This window comes from Anguilla rostrata, chromosome 11 (genome assembly GCF_018555375.3).
Source record: "Anguilla rostrata isolate EN2019 chromosome 11, ASM1855537v3, whole genome shotgun sequence".
Classification (NCBI taxonomy): domain Eukaryota; kingdom Metazoa; phylum Chordata; class Actinopteri; order Anguilliformes; family Anguillidae; genus Anguilla; species Anguilla rostrata.
Genome location: NC_057943.1, coordinates 17,415,433 through 17,436,274, shown reverse-complemented (window position 1 = coordinate 17,436,274; position 20,842 = coordinate 17,415,433). Strand labels below are relative to the sequence as shown.

Here is a 20,842-nt window from a genome sequence, read left to right as displayed (position 1 = left end):
TACAAACCAATCACTACAATACTCAAGTATTTTGCACCAATCACATGAACCTATTGAACGCATATTTCTTTACGTCTCAAAAACTAGCCAATGAAACTGAGCGGAGTTTACTAGGGGTGTTAAATTAGGTTGCGGTATTGTTGCATCATGTTGTAATCGCTAATCGACAGCAAGTTATTTCGGCGCATGGATTGCATTGATATTCGCGGAAATTGTACAAGGAGGAAATAACATGAAACTGGTGTTTAATCCATATGAGAGATTTTAATGTATTTACTCAACAAGTGCTCCACTGATCATACGCTTGTCAGCTGTTGTAGTTCTCCGTAATTTTCTGAAAATATAACGTCTTAATAATATTTACAAATATAGTTTAGTAGTAACTAACGTAACTCAGTCATTGAGTAAACGGAGCAAACATAGCCAGAAACCTAACTAGAAGTATGTTGTTGATTGATGCATGTGAATTATACCACCGAACTCTGCGGTACAACTAATGAATGGATACAGTTCAGTGCGTACAACGAAATGTGTGTTAGGGTTACTTTATTGTCATCCATCTGGGTTAACAGAAACTCCGTGATAGCATTCCCCTGACAATTCATCCGCGGGGTAGAAAATCATTTGGACAGGTTGCCTCTGTGTGCTGATCTTGGATCAGCAGTTATTTTGTTCATATGAGTTTAGGAGATTTTATTAGGACTGGGTAAACCGATTCTAGGTCAGCGTGCGAACCCGAAACTACTCTGCGTGCGCGGATCCCAGATGCGCACCACTAAGAGCTAATAAAATAACGTAAATTAACTAAAATACATCGTCCAGTTAACAATCTAATTTAGGTAGCCATCTATCTTTCAGCGATACAACGAGGTTGGATGAAAAACGACGTCTATACTGTAAGGACTGAATCCGACCTTTGCGTTTTACATTTGCTACACTTTCTCCACTAAATCAGGTCTGCAGGAATACACTAACTGGCCTGTTTTACTGAGCCTAGTTAGGTAACTAACTAACTATATAACTTGTGAATCTCGATGACATAGAATAATGTAATGAACCCAGTTATATAAACATACAGTTGTATGTACAATGTAAATTGCCATCCAGCTGTTCGATTTGAAGTTCTTTAATTGCTCTGATTGTATGTCAACTAACGTACTGGTCAATCTGGTACACCTCAACCTACGTTTAAAGTGATGGTCACCCTGGTAGAGCAACTTGATCATGCACTCATACTTAATTTGTTAACCCCAACAAACATAGTTCTGTGAGAATTTGAAAGGGTACTTGGTATATTGCATCACTGTTGAAGGGATATGAAGTCCAGAGTTGCTGTTTGTGAAATATGTCCATTTACGCTAGTGCTAAAATGCAAAAATTCTGAAAAAATGTGCAAAGTTTTACCTCCTGAACTCATAGGTACTATATTGTTTACTGCAAATTAATTTGCTACATTGAGTATACATTACATGCAAAATAATCTAATCCATTCATACCATGTGCTGTATGTAGGTTTTGCAGTCGCAGAGCCTGATTATGTCTCAGCATGCTGTGCTGTCTGTGGGAGCCAAGTCATGGAGGTCCCTCCCCTGCTTGCGCACAGAGCTGCGGCTGGACTTGACCCTAAGCTGTGGCCAGTCTTTCCGGTGAGTTTAGCCCACTTCTTTGGGTGTGACTGATTTTTTTTATTATTATTATTTTTTATGTGTTTACTTGCACGTCTTATGTTAAAGAGAAAAAAGGTACATATGTTTCTTGTAATTAATACATTTTAAAAAACAATTTACCAACCATCCTCATATACACATACACTTACTAATGAGCAAGGTGACCTGTTAGCCATCAACCCAACCTTAAACAAAGGAAGCTTAAATTAGCCATGTCTGGACAGCCCCAAACCCACCCCAAGATTCAAGGTGTTTTTTTGTGGTCAGTAAATACGCTACTATATTCCTGCTGTACCACTCCCTTTCTCTGTCCCTGGCATGCAGATGGCGTGAAACAGGTGAGGGCCACTGGACAGGAGTGATCGGCGGGCGTGTGTGGACACTGACACAGACGGAAGACACACTGTGGTACTACACCTACAGCATGCAGGACAGCGCAGGGGAGGTGAATGGGAGGAAGAGGAGAGGGGAAGTAAGGCCACATGGGCCTGTGAAGAGGACCAAAGGAATGATCACTGTGAAGGAAGAGGAACCCACTGAGGACCTAGAGCCAAAGGCCATGACTACTGAATATGACCATAAGGAGGAAGAGGTCCTTAAGGATTACTTCCAGCTGAATGTGAACATGGCAGAGCTGTACAAGCAATGGGGCACTGCAGACTCTCACTTCAAATCCATTGCCAAAGCGTTCACAGGTATACATGAGTACTAATACATTTATGATTAAACATTCTCTTAACTTAAAACGTGTAAAATTTAACACAATGTAACATGTCCTGATACTTCATTACTTCGAATACATTTTAGTCACAGAGAAATATACATACAGTGTAGTCACAGATAAATATACGTACTTAAATACTTACGATTAAATGCACACTAGTATGCTTTTATAATTAAACAAAATCTCACCTGAACACTACCATACAGTACAAAGCCAGTCATATATAAACAAACATGCACCATTAAAGGAAATATGCATGCCAAAGGCTCTCATAAAATCTGAAGAAATGCTGTACAAATCGGTACATAAGTACTTTATCAGTCTGGTATTTGGTTTACTTTGATGAAAGGTTAAAATATGACTGATGTATATGTAAACCATGTGGATTTATATGTATTCATGTCACAGCTGTTTTCTTAGTGCAGTTGACATGCTATATTCTACAGCTGTGCTGAGATGTAATCCCTTTGCCCTGTGATGCAGGTGTGAGAATGCTGCGTCAGGATCCTACTGAATGCCTTTTCTCCTTTATTTGCACCTCCAACAACCACATCTCCCGCATCCAGGGCATGGTGGAGAGGCTGTGCAACACACTGGGAGCACCCTTGTGCCAGCTGGATGGGACCCCTTACCACAACTTTCCCACCTTGCAAGCCTTAGCAGGTGTTGCACCTAAAAGCGAATTGCCAACCAACTTGTGTTACTGTGTATACAAGCCTTAATAGTAGCCACTTGCTTTTTTTAACTACCGCGCAGAATCAATCCTTGTTATTCAATGTGCTGAGTGATTTTTTTTTCTGTTCTGTGACTGACTTTACGGTAATGACTTTGAAGTGCAAAAGTTGATATCATAATAATGAACAGAAATGTTAAAATATGAAAAAAACATTATTGAGCAGCAGTGGGAGTTATGAATGATGGTCATAATGGATGTTGCTGATAATAACGGACTACAACCATAATTACTTTTGATAATGATAAAAAATGACTTCTGTAATAATGGAAGAATGGCCAGTGGTAATGCTGTATTCCTGTCCATCCTATGCTTTCCCCTGTGTGTAACAGACAGCAGTGTGGAGTCCTGTCTTAGAAATCTGGGCTTTGGGTACCGTGCCCGTTTCCTGCAGCAGAGTGCCAGACAGATCATGGACAACCATGGTCTAGACTGGCTGAACAGCCTACGCTCCGTCCCCTATTTGCAAGCTCGGGATGCACTGCGCAGCCTGCCTGGAGTCGGACTTAAGGTACATCACTGTCCAACTTGGGATGCCTGTGTTGGATAATTCCTTGTTTTTCTGCATACCCAAGCCATGGTCCTGGAAATATGTTTTTTTTATGGTGGGGCTTTAGGTCTGAGTTGTCCTGTAGTCTCACTCATTGTCTGTGTATGCTGATCTATGGTCTGCCTTCCTTCCTGCAAAAGACTACACATCTGTATTTGCACTCATTCAGTCCCTCCACATCAACATCCCCACACATTTGAATTCCACTCTCTACCGTCATGTGCTTCCAAACAGCATTGAAGAATTGCAATCCTTTCCTGGCTCAAGTAGCATGTCCATTAATTTACATAGGCGTGCCGCCAAGTAAGACATACGTTCACAGTGTGTGTATGTTTATGTGTGTGCTCACTGCCCAGGTGGCAGACTGTGCCTGCCTGATGTCTCTGGACAAGGCACAAGCAGTTCCTGTGGACACACACGTGTGGCAGATTGCTCAGAGAGACTACCGCTGCACTGCGGGGAAAGGCCACAAGAGCCTGACGGACAAAGTCTATCGGGACATTGGTGAGGACATGCAATGATATCTTTGGCCAGTTTCTCTTGAGGCTTTTAAAAGTCTTCTGTTGGGTGTTTATTTTACATCACATCCTCCCAATAATGGTATAATCAATGATAGCTGCACCCTACTTATTGAACTTAGTTATTTTTTCCCTGCAGGTGACTTCTTCCGACAGCTGTGGGGTCCTTATGCTGGTTGGGCACAGTCTGTAAGTAATGCATTAAAGCTTTGGACTGTCATATGTTATACTGCTATTAAAAGGGGTACTATTATAAAGATAAGATAAATTATTTGCATTCTATGCTATTGCATGCTTCTGCTTTTTCCATTCATTCTCTACCTCACTCATTTTCATTCACTAGCTTTCTTATATTCTTTCACAACCAGGTATTGTTCTGTTCGGATCTGAAAAAATTCCAGGAGCTGAAAGAGATGGCTGTAAAAAAGGAGAAGTCAGAGGTTAAGATAACAAGAAAAAAAATTATGAAGAAAACCTGACATGAAGTAACTGTACAGAGAGTAAAGTGCCTGATCGCAGAGTAGAACAACAGCCATGAAGAGAGATCATTGTTGGTATAAAGTGTACCTTCCTTATTGTTTTTGACATGTAATCTCACACTGTAGTCTCTAATCCAAGGGGGTGTCCAATCTTATCCAAAAAGGGCCAGTGTGGTTGCAGGTTTTTATTTATGCCCAGAACTACAACACCTGATTTAATTAACTAATCCTAGCCTTCAATCAAGACCATAAGTAAACTCAGGCATCTTGGTGCTGGGTTACAACAAAAAGCTGCCCCCACACCGGGCCTTTTTGGATAAGATTGGACACTTTAATCTTTAATCTATATTCAGACAATGATTTAGGGCAGGGGTCTTCAACCGTGGGCCTGGAGAGCAACAGGGTCCGCTGGCTTTTGTAGTTACTCAGCACTTGAATAGCACAGCAATCGATCTGTTAAAGCAGCTGATTACACACAGCTCAGGTCACCTGGTTTCTTGGGTCTGAATCGGTTGCTGATCTTAAGGCGAAAACAAAAACCAGGTGACTGATCCTGTGGCTCGTCTGGACCAGCATTGAGAATTGATCATTTTGGGATACTTTTCTTTCCTCCTGTATGTCCAATGAAGTAATGCGACCTTTATTTTCCAGACTTTTTTCTTAGTTTTTCTTTAACAAAGAAAGATGTATTGTGTGATTATGTGAAAGTCAGATACTCTGCCAGCAGCTGAACTGAATGGGGCGTACAGCTCAGAACAGAAGAAGGGCAATCTTTGATTTGCCTGTTCTGTTATATGATCAGAGGTGAAGTAAAACCACAGAAGGCAGTGAATTATGGTTAGGCTTGGAAGACTTCAGAATTTATTTTTGCTCTCAAATATGTGGCACAAATGTAAATTAATCTGATAATTAATCTGTAGTAAGGATCCTGTTAAGAACCGGTTAAGTCACTGCTCTTGTGCATGGATAAGTGCATGGACCAGTTAATTCTAGTCTCCCAGATAGCAAGATCATCTCTCACATAATATAGTGCTTAATATTCTATTGGTTTCATGCTAAAAAAAGGAAATATGTGAAAAGCAATTTTGTCATAATTGACATAAACATCCAAATTATTTGTCCCTCCCCCCTTTTTGTACTTAAAAAAAAGAAGTAATTGTGATGCTATAGTGTTACTGATGCCAGTGAATGTTTTCCATACTACAGGCCACAAAGCATATTCTGGTAAACTAGCAAAGACTCAAGGAAAGGTACATCTCTGACTGATGAAATGTGGATTCCTGTTGGTGTCTGGTGAGCAGTTGGAGACGACAGTGTGCAGGAGTCTTGCCACAGGTCTCAGAGTCCATCCAGGTGATCTGTAGTGTCTGCTGGTATTTGGTGTGTTTCAACACCAGTGATTCATTCAAGTCTTTGAGTTGCTAGAGTCCATGTACCTTGTTCTCAAGGCCATATTTGACTACCAGTTAAACGGAAGCCACAGAAACCTGTAGGCACGGTGGCCCCGCAGGACTTTAGTTTAACACCCCTGACTAAAACCTTCACCACCTTAGTTGGGGAAGCAACTTGTGTCACTACTGCAGACTCCAGCTAAAATCAGCTAAAGACCCAGACTCAACATGTACTTTTTCCAAACAAAGTTAACGAAAGTTAATGAAATCCTTTTAAATTAATTAAGGAAATGCCAAAAAATCACCTGTGTTACTTATAAAATGAAAAGCAAGTGAAATTTGCTGAGCCACTGCAACAGCATACCCTGTCAATTTGTGCTGCTTCATATTATCTTGAATGACTATTATTTTCTGTGATGTTCTAGAAATCTCTTATTTCAGCTAGCTTATTAGCAAGCTAGCAGCTCATTTTGTTTATCATCGCCTAGCCAAAAACTTGCCAGGTTACTGTAAAGGCAAGCAAGATTTATGACTTCAATTTGTTTTTGCCTTTCTTCGTTTGTTTTATCTAGATAGCTATACGTCTTTGTTTTTCACCTGGCCAAATGGCTAATTTCCTAGTTCATTTCCTAGTTAGTAGATTTAAGTAGCCTGGTAACTATCACATTGTAGCTATGTAGGAATACATAGCTTTTCATAAACTGTTCGGTGTAAATGTTATCTTAGTATGGAGAGGGGAAATGGGGTTTTTCTACTATGAGGTGTATGTTTAATATGAGAATAAAACTGCAACATTTTACAAAATAAGACCGTTTTGTGTGTGTATCTGAATAGAACATCTTGGAATATGTATTATCATTTTTAGTGATTCAATATTATACAGTATATTGTCCATGTACTTTAACCAGTATATGGACAATATACAATATCAGGATTGAAAAGAACTGTACATACAACACATATATATATTGCTTATTAATTACTTTATATTTTAGTGTCGCTGACACGTATCCAGGGAAGTACTTGTTGTATTTTATTTATTCTGTGATCCTTTTACAAAGCTGGATAGAAGTTGGGTAGCTCAAGTTCTGTAAGGTGGACCAGTCCTGTTCATTGGCCACTAAGTTTGTTAATTACACATGTATATTTGTGTTCTTGACATATAGATTTTTCTATAGTGTGCTTTAGGTTTGTATCAAATACTATGTATCAGAGTCTATGTGTTTATCTGGTCTGAGTACGGTAAACTGCTTAAACTCTGTCACCTGGTAATAGGTCATGCTTTTTTTGCTCACAGTGTCTCCAAGGTTCAGACTATTCCACAGAACAGTATATGGCTGTAAATGACAGCCAAAGTATCATAGCAAAGAAAATCACAAAAGATTATGATTGATTGTATTGGCTATGTTAAACAAACCAGTCGGTATATATCATCCTCCACAATGTAATATTCAAATGGAACTGGTAAACATATAAAAGTAATTGCTGATATATTCATTTGTGAGAATTTTTGTTTCTGCGGATCGTCAAACACAGTAATCCTAGATGAAGTCTATTCTGTTACCCTGTTATAGATATGCTTAACAAGCGCAAATCCGCAATAGCTGCGACTGCACACGTGCATGCATCCATGCGTGCATGCATCCACGCACACACCCTCACACAAACACGTGACCTCTTCTTTGGCTCATGACCAACCTTTCCACAAAATCTTGTGCAAATCTGTGAATCCATTTGGGAGTTATGCACCTTTTTGTGATAGGCCACGCCCATCGCCACGGCCCCTCTTGGTCATTTGGCCTGAAAGTTACTCAGCTCTACCTTTGGTCATGACCAACGTCCATGCCAAATTTTAGCCTCCTGGTGCAAAAACTGTGGCCGCAATGGGGTGGGACACTTCTGTGGACCGACCGACCGACAGACAGACAGACAGAACTATAGAGCTGCAGTCGCAGCTAAAAAATCACATGGTTAAAAAAAAATTTGTTAGTGTGTCTATGATGATGTGATGCCACTAGATGGCGCTATGTTTAGTTAGATGAATAGGTGAAATCATACACTTTGCTGAATCAATTGGTTCTCAAACATTTTCCCCTTAGTTGTAAATATGTGATGATAGTTCTCAGAGGCCTTGGGAGTAACCAGCTTTGCAATGTAGAAACTGCCTTGTGAAGTCAAAACCATCTAGTCATGTATTTATATGTAGGTTTCAGACTTGGTAATGCCATATGTTTTTTTCTGTGGTGTCTGCTGCAGGTTGTTAATGTGTATGTCTTCAATGTCCATGCACGAGGTTAGCACATTTGCTGTTGTGGTTGGTATTTGTGTCTCTTTCTCTCTGTGACAGTGACATTTGTCTGCTATGTGCAAAGTGCCACAGAGCTTATGTGTCTGTTTTTATGCAGCGATGGTATTTTGCACTGCATAATTGTATTACATTCTTTTGATTTGGATATGTGAATTGTCAGTGTTTGTGTCCTGTGTTCACCAGTGTGTGTCCTCTGTAAAAGTATATGTGAGTGTGTATATGTATGTGCAGTCACGTGATAATGTGTGAGTCACCTCTGGCACAGTGGAGTCAGGCCTAAGCCCTTAGCCCGAGGGCAGAGAGCAAGAAATAACTGCTTCAGTACAACAGTATGCTGCGTGCCCCTTGCATACCGAGCACACACTGAGTACACACAAAAGGGAAAAACTAACAGAAAATGTACAGCATTACATAACAATGGCAGGAAGAACTCAATATAGATGTGTTTATGCACGCATGCACACACACACACAACATCAGTGGAGGATAATCACTCTAGAGGTGTCCTGAGTTGAAACCAGTTTTTCTGTTGAGTTTATCCTCATCCTTTTGCAGAGTGTGGAAGGCCTCAAGGGGGCAATGCCATTAGTCTTCAGCACAAAGGGTGCTTGTTGCTGCCAGATGTTCAGTGGTTCAATGCTGTGTGTGTCTGTCTCCATGCTGAACCCTTGTTGTGTCTAATCTGGTAAACCAAGGCTTTATTGTTTTCCTCCAAGCTAAAGGAAGTGATATGGAAGTGGGGGAGTGAGTTTGCATCTTGAAATGCCTGGATTTCTCTCTGACCCCATCTCCACTCTTAACTTATGTCATTCATTCTCTCGTCCATCCATTCATTCTTTCCTCATTCCTTCTTTTCTTGCTGTCTCTCTCTTCCATGTCCTTCCTCTTTTCTATGTGTTGCTATGTTGTTTTAAACACAAAATAAACTAATTATATGATTATCACCGATAGGAATAATATAAATTATATTAGAAATATCATATATTTTGGGTGACATCAGCCTCTAAGGCAGAGAAAATAGTTGTCTCATCATGGCAGAACAGGATTAACCACCCAGCAGCACTGATGACCTCATTTTAAAAGAGGTGAATATCAGACCTGGTAGAGATTAGAAAAAAGAAGCATATGCCCCTGCTAATAAAGCCAACATTACTTCTATGCAGTCAGCACATTGAGAGACTGGACCAAGGGGAGTCCACTGCAGCTCATCATCTGGTGTGTTCACAGCTAGCACCTTACCTTATATTTACATATTTTTTATGCGTGTTTAACTTTAACTGATTATGGAATGAGTTGTGAACAAATGACAGTGAGTGTGGTGTTTCAGACTCCGGGAAGCTGCTTGTTTTTTGCAATGTCATGGCCTATCATTATAGAGGCTGCTGCATCTTGGCAGGCTAGAAATGTCTGGCTGTGGGCTCCCCAGATGGTGTATAACAATGCGCAATGACTTATTCTAGCCTGGAACATAGCAATTGAAAGATTAAATTCTTCTTTTCATGAATGGGGCATGTTGGTTTCTTTCTCATTTTCATTTTCACCTGTGAAATCACCCCTGCAACTAGACCCAGTCATCTTGCTGTCTAATAGGGTAATATAATGCTGTAATAGGGTAAATACCAATTGTGCCAGTGCTGACTGTGGCTGGTAGCCTCACCGATGATGCACAACTGGTGATGGGTTTGACCAGCGCTAGCAATGATTCAGTCAACCAGGCCCCACAGCTTATTGCTCTCTAGCAGTCCCCACTGGTCAATTGAATAACTGCGGTATGCTTGCTAAGGCAGCACATGATCAGTTTTCCTCTGACTTATGTTGGTGGAAGCTTGGCTTGTGGGCTGCAGCTGTGGAGATTGAATCACGAGCACAGCTGTAAACAATTTGGGGGGAAAGCATCAAAAAAATAATAATGTTGAAGTCAAATCACTCATGATTGTGTGTATAATGATCAGCCACGATTGAAGAAAGTATTCATGATCAGTTTTTACATTGATTGTAGATAAAACCTACTCCACACTGTCAAAGCGACTGGGATATTGTCACAGGCACTCCTTTTCAGTTTTATTAGGTTTACATGACTATCAAAAAGGCTACACCTATGTATTATGGCCCCATGTAGACCTTCATCAGGCCTCCTTTCTGAACCCTTTCCCAGTGAGCACCCATTACTCCTGAAGCAAAGAAGCATGTCAGTGTTCCCTTCTGTATGATTCAGATGGAATATTTGGACCTACAGACACATTCCACATCTCAGCCATTGAACTCAGTAGCTCTTTCAAAGTTGTCATTGACTGTACAATGATTTCTCAAGCTTCCACATCCTTGCCTGGCCATTGAGTTTTGAGAGACAGCTTGATCTACACAGTGTCCCGGTACTACAATACCCCTAAGCACTTAATGATCGACTTGACTACGCTCAAAGGATATTCAGACGTTGAACATACATTCTTTATATACTTCTCCACTCCTGTGCCAAGCTGTTTTGAAAGCTCCTCTGGATTGATGATTGAAACTGCTATTGTAATTCACCGCCTGCCTGAAGGGCTTTATTAAGACAGGCATATTTCATTTATTTTTCTGACATTATGTCACCCATAATTACATCTCATGAACAGGTCATTCAGCTTATGGTGTCATTGTTAAAAAAAGAATTTTGCACCAGACTAATTTATGTTTTCAATGGCAAAATAGTTCAATGATAAGTCAATTTTTTAAAGTCAAAAGTATTTACTAAAAATAGGTTTTGTTTTGACAGTGTGGAGTAGGTTGCATTGATCATAACAAATTAATTCCTATTTAAAAAGTGATGATTTTGAGGTGGTGAATACTTTCTCTTGCCTCTAGGCTTTCTTTATGGTGTTGTATGTTATCTCTTCAGATTATTAATCCTGTGAATCAGATGCTCAATGTCATCTGGAAACCCTGAAGAACTTATTTCCTTGGGTGGTCTTATTGACATTGTCAGACAGTGAGAACATGTATGAGTCACATTCAACTCCTTATGGAAACTAAGAGCATGTTTTGGTGCAGTGAGGCACGATACAGTACAGTGTGGTGTACCAACACACATCCAGGCAGACAGAAGGGTTCACACAGACAGACAGCAGGACGCTTACACTTGAACAAAATTACAGTCACTTCTTGAAGCTACACCCTACTGAGCAGTCAGATTACTGTAATCTCGTTAACCAAGGGACGGCCGCCAGATAATAATCCCCCTGGACACAGCGTAAGCATTCACTCACACTCTTATTGTGACACACTGGAAAAAATGTACATGAACACAAAAAACAAACACATATTTACATATTTACATCTAGTAGATGGTCCATTTTGCACCCATTTTCATGATGTTGTATGAAAATAATTTAAGCATTGTCCATAAATTGTTTGCTAAAATTGAATTATTAGAGTGAATTAAACAAAACAAAAAATGCAACATTGACATGATATCAGAACTGGAAAGTGTCTATCCCTTCTTTCCTTTGACAAGCAAAGGAATTGCTTTGAGCAAAACCTTCTATATTTTCCCAGGAGGCTAATGCAGGTCAACGCATACAGTGCATGTAAAATAGCACCTTGTGAAAATGGCAATAATTTTGCCCTTAAAAAAATTATATGTGAGTCCCAATTTGATTTATGGCCACTGTTCATGTCACTTTGTCTCTCTCTTTTTCTCCATCTTTCATTGTTATAAACCACAGGGTATATCTCCCTTCTATTTTTGTATCCCTTTCCTTCTCACTCTCCCCCCATTCTTCTGTCTCTCTTTTCCACTGTTCTTCTTTCTTTCCCTCCCTCTCTTTTTCTGGCTCTTACTTCCACTCACCCTTTCCCTGTCGCACTGGCTCAGTGACACTGTAATTGCCTTATTAAAATCCCATGAACTAAACAAGTTGATTTACTGGTGGAATGAAGGTTGAAGAAGGGACAGTTGACCTCTGTCACTGCTGGAATTGATCTGGGCTCAGGTATATGTGTAAAATTCAACCAGAGAACCATTGTTTTGAATGGTCCCAGAGCCAAAACAGAATGGTCTGAATACACCTGTAGAGCAAGTGACTCGGAATATGACTTTGGCCGCAATACACAGTGTATTATTCTCACCAAAACACTGGCTTCTGTAGAGTTTATGATTTGCAGTGTCCTTCAGCCCAGAAAATGTGACTGGCTAACACTTGCTAGAAGAAACTGAAGATGAAAACAGTCAATGATATGAACATGAAGAGACTGCACAGTACTTTTATAACAGACATCTGAGTTGACCTATATTCACATGAGAGGAATTTGAATATGCAAACACAAACATGCAAAATCGTACCTTTAAGCTGCAAAATACATACAGAAGGCTTTCTGAACAAGAAACACTGAGGGAGGAAGGAATTCAAAGAGTTCAAGGCTGCAATTGTTATATTGAATGTTGAATACAGAAGAGGTGCTACTGTACAAACAACGTATGGAATGAATCTTGCTGCCACATTCAAAGAGGGGAAAGGCAGGATGGTTCAGGCGCCAGGATCAGACTTACAGGTGAGATCAGTTATCACAGTACAAACTCCAACCCAATCTACAGTGAATAGGAGCCTGTTGACACAGCCTCTCTGGGTTGCCTGGGTAAACAGTTCGCCTGTTTGTGTAATAGACAGCTTGGGGGGTAGAGAGAAGTGGGTGGGGGGTAGATCTCTGAACTTTGATCCTAAGCTTCCCATTTCACACACAGCAGGAAGGCAGTTTGTTCATGCAGCCAGTGTGGACTCAATATACACATTCCATTATTTCACTCCACCCAAAGGAGCTGTTTCATAAGACTTTGGGGCAGGGAAGACCATTATCATCCTACTATGGTTCCTGTTACAACTTTTCTATAGCCTACTTTCCCAGACCGATCACTCAGGGATCTCAAAATTTCACATTTTTAGAGGCCATTGTTATTTCAGGGCTAAAGACAATAAGCTGATGACAAAATTCTCCCTCAGTTGGTCCTCCCCTTCAGCTGGCTATATTCCGTTCTGTGAGTATGGATGCCATCTGACTATTGTCAGTCAGTTGTGAAAAATATGGTTCTACTTTTGTTGAAGTGTAAAACAGGTGTTAGTTCACGATGCACACACAAAAAGTAGGATAGTGGGCATGTTGGTACAGGATGTACAAGAAAAGGCTGTTCTGTCCCTTTAAACTGAGATGCTGCTTTGATGTAACTCACCTTGACACACCTATGTGAATCATAAATGGGCGGGTATAGGTAGGGGTGGATGGGGTAGGATGGCTAAGAGCAAGAGAAGGATATGACACTGTGGAGTCCAGCCAGCCTTTCCTGTTCTATTTCCTGAAGCAGAAGAGTAGAATTTCACCCAGACGTACATACCTTTGGGTGAAATTCTCGGCTATTCTCTTCCCAGGTTCATATTGAGACCTCTAACAGAAGGTACTATCTTGAGGCAACAATCTACTTCTAAATCTATGTAAGTCCTAAAAAACAGTCTTGCCAGAACATACGTGTACTTGTTTTATAAATCATGTGCTTCTTTTAGCGTTTGCCCCAACATGTTCATATATTAAATTGACAGTGGCGTGAGGGAGAGATATGCATGTAAGCCAAAAGTTGTGGGTTTGGCTTGCCCTTCTGCCCTTGAGCAGGATACTTAATCTTCTCTACATGCTTTGATTAGTATGTAAAACAAAATAATAAAAAACACCCTGGATACAAGCTAAGTGAATACTGTTGTGTAGGCTACAGTTCATGCTGCAGTAGTGCTAGGGAGAGTAAGGTGACTGTAGCTACACCCACGTAATATTTTCTTCGGACGTTAAAACAGCATGCATTTACACACAGTCTTTCTATTCTTTTAAATGTTGTTGTGTGTGATCGTGAAATGTACACTAGTATGGGCCGCGGTACGTTGGTCGTTGTGTAACAACATGCAACCGTCATACTGCTACTGCGCGGCTAGCGGCGATTATGTTGATCCGCATGTGAGTGAGCGAGTGAGTCAGTGAGGGAGGGAATGAGGGGAGCAAGAAGGGGGCGTGAGTTAGCTTTTCGTTTGTCTTGCAACGAGAGGAGAGAGGTAGTAGCTAAAATATTATGGTATAACGGCAGTGGCTGAGCAATCTCACCGCGCATCCGTCTTCCAGAGACAGTGAAGCAGGTGAATTGAGGAGAGCTAAACGCAGCACTAAAATGAATGCCCAAATCAAGGTGTGACGGAAGCAGCGTCTCATTGCTTGTCGACGAGGAACGATACAGAAGCTAAGGTAGGGACTGAATTATTCTTAACTGACCAACGAGACTGTGATGTGAAAATTTATTACACAAACGGAACGTAAAAAAACGTAAAAACCTCAACGTTATAATAGGTCTATACAAATACGAATGCTTTCTCATTGTATTTATCAGTTCATGTTACCTATGTTGATTATAACGGTAATGCTGATCCTGCTCTGTGCCAGTGAACCGTATACTCCTGATACCTGCGCAATTGTAGTTTTTTTTTTGAGCAGTTACAGCAGCCCTCTCTGTCCGGGGGAATTTGACATGATGTAGCCCATGGACATGTTTTTGCACGAGCACTGAAACTAAATAGGCTCTCGCAGTCTGCATAGTATCAGATGGTGGAATACGGTAAAACCTGAGCGATACTCGGAATGCTGGCGGAGATGACTGGCTTTGGACAATGAGTCCTGAGTCCGGCCCTAGAAACCACACACGCGCGTGGCCACACAGCAACGCAAGCTTTCAGTAATGTTCAGACGCTCCCTCTTGCGCCCTATCCTTCTCAATAGTAAAACAGGCATAACCTTCCATCCTTCCCAGAAAGAAGCTGAAGAAAGACAAACTGAACTTGATGTAGGAAAGCACTTTAAGATTATTGTTACCATTACCATGTTTTTGGGCTTAGAATAAGATATTTCTGCTTGGAGCCACAAGTTGTCAGAAACAAGGAGAATAGGCATGACTGAGACATAGCGATTGAGAAGTAAGCTGGCAAGCTCCAGTTGGACTTTCTGAGCGTGTGCTTGGTGTGTGTGTGTGTGTGGGGGGGATCACAGCCAAATGTGTGATTTAGCCTTTCTTAAGTGAAGGCTTGGGCCAGGGCCGTTGGAGAATCTGGATCCACCTGTTTTTCATCAGCTCCAGAAAACCACAGCACCAGGCGCTCCCGACAGGGAAAGCAGTGGTGAAGACAGCTCTTGAGTTTAATGCCGTTCACTACTTTGTGAAGATTAATGCTCTGCTAAAGCTCAGTGTACAGAGGACAATGAATAGTACAGAACAGACCCCTCCAAAAAGTAATTGTCTAATGCAGTTGTTCCCAAACCTCTCCTCGGGTACCCCCAGCCGGATCCAGGTATTTGATGTGGTCCACCTCGAGCACACCTAACACAAGTAAAAAAGAACACTTGGCTAGGTGCATCAGGTGTGCTTGCAATGGAACACATTAAATATCTGGATCTGGCTGGGAAGTATGGTTTCCAGTGTAGACATGGTGTATATTTCTTACTAAGCCTTGAGTTCCGTATAGGTCTACCATAACACCAAGATCAAAGCATTAAAAACAGGTTAATTATGATGCAGTGGCACCTAATAGTGACATCTCTCAGAATTATCTCTATTAATATTGCAGATAAGGTTTTGTAATTTTGTACAATTTTTCATAATACATTTTTAATGTCTAAATTGACATGTCCAAAATCACTGTGTGGATTGATCCATATGCTGCCCAAGGGTGGGTAATGGAGGAATTCTCTCAGTTAAGCTGATACCTGGAGACACCCAACCTGTCAGTACCTGCCAGCTGTCTGATAATCTTTAATATGACAATATTTTTTTCATGTATCTATGAGTGTGAAGGCCAGTCTGTTCAAGTTCCTTGTGTGGTTTTTAAAATTAAATTTTGCCAACTTCTGCACTCTTTGCAAACTGGTTGGTACAGTGCTGCCTGTCGAACCTGTGGGATGTCACTGAACAGCACTAGAAATGCAAAAGCTGCAACAGGGTTGACCCATAACTTTCCTCTCTACGTGTAGTAGGTGCCTTTCCAAACAGAATAATGACTCTCGCTGTATTGAGCTAAACATCAGGTGGTTTTTTGTAATACCAGCACCTGCTACGGACATGGATAACTGTTTTGCCTGGTTCTGATGGTCACGTGTCAAGCAGCAGGAGGAGGGGCTGAACACCCACGCCTGTTTACAAGTGCAGTCAATCCGTCAATTAATTTGACCGACAAATTTATCAATTAGGCTAATTACAAAGAGAGCACAAAGGGAAGTGGTTGTAAAATTATGAACGTGAGGTCAGTACTGGGAATAGTTATGAACAATAAAATTGATGAGGTGAGATGTCAGGTAGCCTGGTAATTCTTAAATGTGCTGTGTCTCAGCCTTGCTGTATCTGCAGACTGTGTGCAGGTGTGTGCATGTATGGGTGTGCGTGTGTTGTTCAGGCGTCTGTGTGTGTTTATATGTGCATGTGTTTTTGTGTAGGCGTGTGTGTGTTTATGCATGCGTTTATGAATGAGTTTGTGACAGGTGTGTCTGCAAGTGTGCGTATTTATGTATACATGTATTTGTGTGCAGGTGTGTCTGTGAGTGTGTGTGTGTATCTATGTGTGCATGTATTTGTGTGTGTGTGTGAGCGAGAGAGTGTGTGTGTGCGTATGTGTGTATTTGTGTGCAGGTGTGTCTCTGTGTGTGAGAGTGTGTGTGTGTATGTGTGTATTTATCTGCAGGTGTGTTTGCGTGTGAGAGAGAGAGTGTGTGTGTGCGTATGTGTGTATTTATCTGCAGATGTATCTGAGTGTGTGTGTGCGTATGTGTGTATTTATCTGCAGATGTACCTATGTGTGTGTGAGAGAGTGTGTGTGTGCGTATGTGTGTATTTATCTGCAGGTGTGTTTGCGTGTGAGAGAGAGAGTGTGTGTGTGCGTATGTGTTTTTATCTGCATGTTTCTCTGAGAGAGAGAGTGAGAGAGGGTGAGTCCTGATAGTGAGCAGAGACCCTGGTATGTTTACATTCCTGCACAGCAGAATCTTCATGGTCAGAAGATTGCCTTACCCCTGCCCTATATCTCTAACAAACACCAAATACATGTGTACAGGAACTCCATGCACTGCTGCAAGGCTTCTTCTTCTCATCTACTCTGCAGCTGTAGGTGTCATTCCCAAGCACTTCTGGAGACACCATTTTTTATCCTGTGTTAGTCTCAAGTAGACACGCCCAACCCATTTCATAGCCAGAGTTATAATGTGTTTGTGCAGCATTTTGTACCATGATAGAGTACAATACACATAAAGACAGGTTTATGACATAGGTTTGCTTTGCTTGCAAGCGCGTGGGCAGACACTAAAGATAATAGGCTAACAACATGAGGCTGTAGATTAGACACATAGAGGACTGAGATTTATCCTGCCCTCACTATTGTAGATACACCGAAGGCACAGAAAAAATTGTGCTAATGTAGGTGAATCATAAAACCTAATTTTTTTATACTGTCTTCACACGGTAAATGTATATCAGACACAAATAGGGCAGAGATTGACATTGTGCTGTGGAGAATGGACATGGACAGCAGATTTACAGTCGGCTGGGTTGGTAAAGCTCTTAAGGGAATAGGAACCTGATTAACCCTTTAAATAAGGCGGCTAGGCTGAAGCATTTCTACAGCTGTTTCCAGTAGCCTGCCAAAACAAATTTATGATGGAACTCTGGGAGGAAGACATTTTTATCATTGGCTTGAACTGCCTGTTCTCTTTTCTCTCTTACTCTCATGCTCATATTTTTCCCTCTTCCTCTTTTCACATGACAACCCTCTGTCTTCACTTCTCCCTCTGACTTTCTCCTCCTCCTCTTCTCTCAGTATCTGTTCTTACTCCCACTCTCTCCCTGTGTCTGTCTAAATTGCTGCTCCCACTTGCACTCTTTCCTTCTCTGCAGAAAGGTTCTGTTGTGCTTTGTGTCTCAGCAATGCTTTTTTAACCTCTCACGTTCCCTGCCTGTCCTCTCTACTCTCCTGTTTACTTTCCTGTTTTTCACTCTGTCTTTCTTTCTCCTATTCTTTCTCCTTGTCCTCCTTGTGTCCTCTCTGTCTCAGTGATAATTCACAGGGCACAGAGAAATAGACCTGATTCTGTGTGTAAATTGAATGGTCACTGGCACATATGAGTATACATTAAATAGTATTGGCTGGTCCAAAAGGTGAAGCGTATTCTTCTACAGCCTCCCCAACGAAGTCATACACCCACATGCATGGACACGTGCTCGTACACATGGGAGCCTGTGATCTACTTTTCTGTTTTTCTTTGTTAATAATTTCACAATGATCCAGGCACAACCATTGCTCAGCATCCAAGATGTTTCTTCCGTTGTGATTTGTAGAAGAATGGAAGGCATACAGCTCAATTTTGTCCAAAAATAGCCATGTGTCATTTCTTGGAAATCTTAACAGAACTTGCAGGAAATTCATGAAAATGTTTTTTTCCTCTGGAATTCTTAGTAGGAAAACCTGTGTATTTGTCTGTGTGTGTGTGTGTGTGTGTGTGTGTTTGTATATGCATGTGGGTGTGCATGTGGGATTATTGGTGAGTGTGTGTGCTTCTGTGTGTGCATGCATGCATGCCTGTGTGCGTGTGCATATGTGTGTGTGTGTACACTGCCCTCTAATTATGTAGAAAGTGAATGTTTTTCTTCTCTGGCAGTTTCTGGTCAGTGAGTTCTTGACTGTACTGAGTGAAAATAAGCTGAACGTGTTGGTACAAATGATGTGAGAAAGGCAAAAGAACACAGAAGAGATAAGTAGTGGCAGAGCAACATTCATCCCTAAACCTTGCTGTAATGTGTCTCTATGGTAACCTTGCCCACAGCTGGTCAATGAGTAGGCCTGCAGCAGTAACATTATGGTGAATGTGAGGGTTGACTACTATGTATTTCTTTATGGTTAATTTTTTATTTTGTTTCTATTTTGCTATATATTATTTTAATGTAAATTTTATATTTTATATATATAAAACATTGGACAGGTGAATGTTTGAGGGTTTTCTCCCACTGGGAGTGTATTTGCTTTTTGGGGGTTCAGACCTGGTGTTCTCTGTTTGCTCCGTTTGCCCTTTTTGCTGTTTCTTGCCTTGCTACACTGTAAAGCATCTTTGTGACAGTTTTCTGTAAAAAGCACAATACAAATAAAATTGAATTGAATTGAAAGGAATTGAATGAAACATCCCTGCCTGATTGAAAGTCTACATGGTAATAGTGCCAATATAAAGCCAGTTGCAGGGGTAGCAGTTGTAAAAATAGCCCTAGTTTCTCCCGGGCTGTGGAATAAAAGAGTGATTGTGAGAGAGTGCCGGTGGCAGAGTAGCAGTGTGCCAGCGCACCCATCCGCACGGCCTGTATCTTCTTTTGTCCCTGCAGGCAGATTTTAGTTAAAAATAACCCCCATAAGTGCCTTCTCAAACACTTACAGTGCATAACCTCGCATTCACAAATTATCATGTGCACAGGCTCTTACATACATTTATTGATATGTACAGACACAGTATGGATACTCATACTTGTATACAGACATGCTCATTAATTGTCCTGATATACTCTTCTTGACACTGATTTAATTAGTCACAACATTTGAATGCCACATATCTGAAAAGGCATTTGGGAAGAGGCCACCTTGTCGTACTTGTCTGGAGTCTTAGTCTCTCCTGGGGCATTTCTGTGGAGTCCTGAACCCTCATTTACGGGAAACCCTGCCCCCTCTGACACACACACACACTCACTCCCACACAGACAGCTGCACACATTCATTCTCATACAAATGCTAGAGCACATTGACATGTGTAAGCTTGCTGGCCTTTACACATTCACCTCTTCTGTGAGTTCCTCAAGTCTCCCTCCCTCTCTCTGTCCATTTTCATATCTACCTCTATATATCCTTCACCACTTGTAATCTCTCAATCTGTATGATTTTTATCGCTTGTCATTCTTCCACATCCACCTGAAGTTGTTTTGGATTAGAAATGCGGGCATGTGGAGATAAGACAAACTGAAAGAATGTGAAAAGAAAGACCTCTAAGGAAGGATGAAAAATAATAGGTAGACTACAAAATGAACAACAGCAAATAAATATGATGGTTTGGTAGTTTTATTGGGAGTGATTACACTTGTACTGGATTGCGTTGTTAGACTAGTGTACAACAAAAGATGAGAAGATCAATGTCCTGAAAAGTCCGGATTTAGATGTGTCACCCAATACAGACATTTAGCACAGAGATGTTGCAGCTGTGAGGCTCTATCTCTGGCCTGGCTGTTTTTTCTCTCCTCCTTGACGTGCAAATGTGAAGGAACAGCCGGCCGTCACACTTCACATCAAGATTTTTACAGAGTAAACAAAGAACACCACATATACTTAATGCGCGCACACAAATATGCACCGACAAACACGTACACAAACACATGCCATCACGCACTGAACATGCAGAG

General features: G+C 41.1%; 2 protein-coding genes across 3 annotated transcripts in view; both read left to right on the top strand.

Moving 5' to 3' along the window:
• The first annotated feature begins 147 nt into the window (after positions 1-147).
• Positions 148-6,869, top strand: ogg1 (8-oxoguanine DNA glycosylase). Its single transcript, XM_064298385.1, has 8 exons — positions 148-896; positions 1,513-1,646; positions 1,992-2,362; positions 2,875-3,054; positions 3,457-3,635; positions 4,031-4,178; positions 4,332-4,381; positions 4,561-6,869. The coding sequence occupies exons 1-8, from the start codon at positions 876-878 to the stop codon at positions 4,669-4,671; spliced, it is 1,194 nt and encodes a 397-aa protein (XP_064154455.1). The 5' UTR covers positions 148-875; the 3' UTR covers positions 4,672-6,869.
• Positions 6,870-14,358: 7,489 nt separating this feature from the next.
• Positions 14,359-20,842, top strand: part of LOC135234130 (proline-rich transmembrane protein 3) — a 20,074-nt gene continuing 13,590 nt past the window's right edge. Inside the window, exon 1 of one of the 2 annotated variants that reach the window (XM_064298375.1) lies at positions 14,359-14,625. The gene's annotated coding sequence lies outside the window, so the exon portion shown is untranslated. The remainder of the gene's footprint in view (positions 14,626-20,842) is intronic. The other variant, XM_064298377.1, reaches the window with a different exon arrangement.

Coding starts and splice junctions, on each gene's coding strand:
- ogg1 (XM_064298385.1), top strand. CDS start 876: ATGAAAAACGACGTCTATACT. Junction 897..1,512: donor TGAAAAACGACGTCTATACT/GTAAGGACTGAA, acceptor TGCTGTATGTAG/GTTTTGCAGTCGCAGAGCCT. Junction 4,179..4,331: donor CAAAGTCTATCGGGACATTG/GTGAGGACATGC, acceptor TTTTCCCTGCAG/GTGACTTCTTCCGACAGCTG.